At 36.2% G+C, this 3,042-nt stretch overlaps 1 protein-coding gene across 1 annotated transcript in view; it reads right to left on the bottom strand.

The window, feature by feature from the left end:
• The window catches only part of LOC106879966 (splicing factor U2AF 50 kDa subunit), a 32,130-nt gene extending 29,988 nt beyond the window's left edge, over window positions 1-2,142 (bottom strand). The window contains exons 1-2 of the mRNA XM_014929726.2: window positions 2,000-2,142; window positions 1,127-1,266 (exon numbers count right to left, since the gene is read on the bottom strand). Of these exons, the coding sequence (XP_014785212.1) occupies window positions 1,127-1,266; window positions 2,000-2,099 (240 nt within the window). The 5' untranslated portion in view covers window positions 2,100-2,142. The remainder of the gene's footprint in view (window positions 1-1,126; window positions 1,267-1,999) is intronic.
• Between the last annotated feature and the right edge of the window lie 900 nt (window positions 2,143-3,042).

The following is a 3,042-nucleotide window of genomic DNA, read 5'->3' as shown; positions in this document are numbered from 1 at the left end:
AGACAGGGAATTGTGAGTGTTTATTGAGCGAAAACACCTAAGGCTCCACGAGGCTCCGGCAGGCGATGGTGGCGAACCCTGCTGTACTCTTCCACCACAACTTTCTCTCACTCTAACTTCCTGTCTGTTGTGCCTGTAATTCAACGGGTCAGCCTTGTCACACTGTGTCATGCTGAATATTCCCGAGAACTACGTTATGGGTACACGTATCTGTGGAGTGCTCAGCCACTTGCACGTTAATTTCACGAGCAGGCTGTTCCGTTGATCGGATCAACTGGAACCCCCGACATCGTAAGCAACGGAGTGCCAACAACAACAGAGCCAGTGCAAATTAAAACACTGATGGTAGGTAAAATTTAACTCCTGACCATGTGGTGCTAACTTTTCCCAACAAAGGCAAGTCTGATAATTTTATTTTTAAATGGACTAGAAATGACCATGGCTATTTACTGTGAACACCACAGAATAGGCAAATGTGGTTGTAGACTAGTGAGGGCAGTGTTTCTCGGTGGACAGTAGATTTTTTTAAAAAACAAAATTTAAGGCTTCAGAATAACCAATATCCATAATAATGCTTGAGTGTATAAAAAAATGTATTTTATTTGACATCACATAAATGAGATTAATAATACAAAGTAATAACTTTCTTTTGTTTTTATTTTCCCTTAAATTTTAAACTTTTAAAAAAATTTTCTGAGCAAGAGTGCCACTAATGTTTTTTTTACTTGCAAGAGTAGTTTTTAATCTGATTGCCAACGCATTAGTGAGAGGTTTGACAAACATGAAATGTTGGATGTGTGTGCATCACTCTCAAACATTCTCTCAATTATCTTGTGCCATAAATAGGCTCAAGCAGTTCAACTTCAGTGAGTCTCATAACACACTGGGTTGTACAGACCATAATGAAGATGGTCTTTATGTAGTGCATATTCTAAGGCAAGTGATCTTGGTAGTGGCTATCTCTGTCTAAGCTAACATTAAAATAGAAACTTAACTTACATAAAACAAAGAGTTGGTCTAATTCTGCAATAGCTATTTACAGCTAGATGGACTGGACAAGCTTAACTATTTACACTATATATTGTTAGATACTAAACAGACATACTAGAAAAGAAAGACTATTTACCTCAGTTACACCGAAAGGAATATTCCCTACATATAACCGACGAGCTTGTCGACTGATGGCACTGCCAGCAAATGGGACTGAGGAATCCAGGGTTAATGCCGCATTAGGTACTGTGATTGTTTGTGGAATCTGGCCAGCAGCTGAAATAAATGAAAATACAAATGAAAACACTAACCCATAATTTTCAATTAATACAGCAGCACTTCTCTCCTAAGCTAGTTCACAAAATTTCCCTCTTTCAATTTAACTACCTGCTCTTATTGAGAAGTCTCTGTTCGGTCACTCACAACTATCAAGCTCAAGAGTTCATACAGAACATTCAATCCATACAGCTATGAAAAAAGATTTTGTGGGGAACATTCAACCCCCAACTGACACTCAAACCAGGTAGACTCATCTCTTATTCATTCAGCACTCTTGAATCTGAAGCTACCCACAGCTTATGAATAATTATATGTATACACGTCTACATGTGTGTATACAGGCAAAATGACAACATGTTAAATATGTCTAGCAATTCATAAGTATTGTGTTCACATTCACTGAAGATATTTCTAAGCAGGCTACTTAGTCTTACAGTTGTCCATTAAAGAGAACAGATACCAGGTCTGAGAATGTGACTAGGTTTAGATTTGTTCCCTATCATAAAGCAAATTTATCCCATTCATTGAATACTATTGAATCCGAAGATAAACACTCACTAAAAAATCAGATAAAGCAGTGATTACAATAGTGCCTATGATTTAATATTCAACCAATATGGCAAAGCAAAATACAAATTTTTCAATATACAATTTCAGAGCAAATCTTTTACTAAATATATATAAAAAAAAAAAAATTCCATCAAAATGCAGAAGCTTAAAATGAGAATACCTTGCATAGCTTTGTATTGTAGTGGGGTAATATGTTCAAATCCAGATGGTGGAATATCCCAGTATTTATATGGCTTTCTCTTTCTTCTAGGAACAGGCATGCGGGCATCTTTAGGAGATCGACTGGAAAGAAAAAGACATAAAAAATATAAAGGCCAAAGTAACGGGAAGCTGAAACACAAAGAAACAACAAAACAAGAGAAACTTATTCATTCAGTACTCTTGAATCTGAAAGCTACTCACAGCTTATGAATAATTGTATGTGCACATGTCCACATGTGTATACAGGCAAAATGACAAAATGTTTAATATGTCTAGCAGTTCATAAATATTGAAGCTATTTCTAAGCAGACCACTTAATCCTACAGTTGTCCATAATAGAGAACAGACACCTAACATCAATCATGATATAATACAGATATTCAGTTTCTAGAGAGAAAAAAAAAATGTATATACAAGGGGGAAACAAAACCTTTTTATATATGGCCAACTTACTCATACACGTGCAAAGAGAAACAACATAGAAGAGCTTATGGTCTTGCTACCAACAACTTCTCTAATGCATGATGCTAAATTGTTGGCGACAGTAAAGGCATCCAGTCATAAACAGCAACAATGGCTAGTTTTCTGTTGCTGTGTACCAGTTGACAAGAAGCGAGATGAAACCCACCCAATCCATATTGATAAGAAAAACAAACACATTATATATACGAACAGAAAGCCCCTCCTCCAAGAGGTTTTCTACTAGCCAAAACTGGGGTGTGTGTGTTTATATTACAGAGACAGAATGTGTATGTGTAACAGAGAGAGTGAGAGAGAATATTGCAAACAATGAATGAAATAAACATGAAATGAGAAAATCGTATAAATAAAAGCTCGTTAAAAACTATCGGCATTCTTTCGGTTGAACCCTCAGAAATGTCAAAATGAACAGCTGGTTCCGTTCGTTCATTTCTGTAAAATTTTTTATTTACTTTTGTCTTAAAGTGAAAGATGTATGTACATGTATATGAAACGGACATGTGTGTTGCTGTGTGTGTGTGT

This window comes from Octopus bimaculoides, chromosome 7 (assembly GCF_001194135.2).
Source record: "Octopus bimaculoides isolate UCB-OBI-ISO-001 chromosome 7, ASM119413v2, whole genome shotgun sequence".
NCBI classification, from domain to species: Eukaryota; Metazoa; Mollusca; class Cephalopoda; order Octopoda; family Octopodidae; genus Octopus; species Octopus bimaculoides.
The sequence above is the reverse complement of the archived record's forward strand: the minus strand, read 5'-3'. Positions and strand labels throughout refer to the sequence as shown.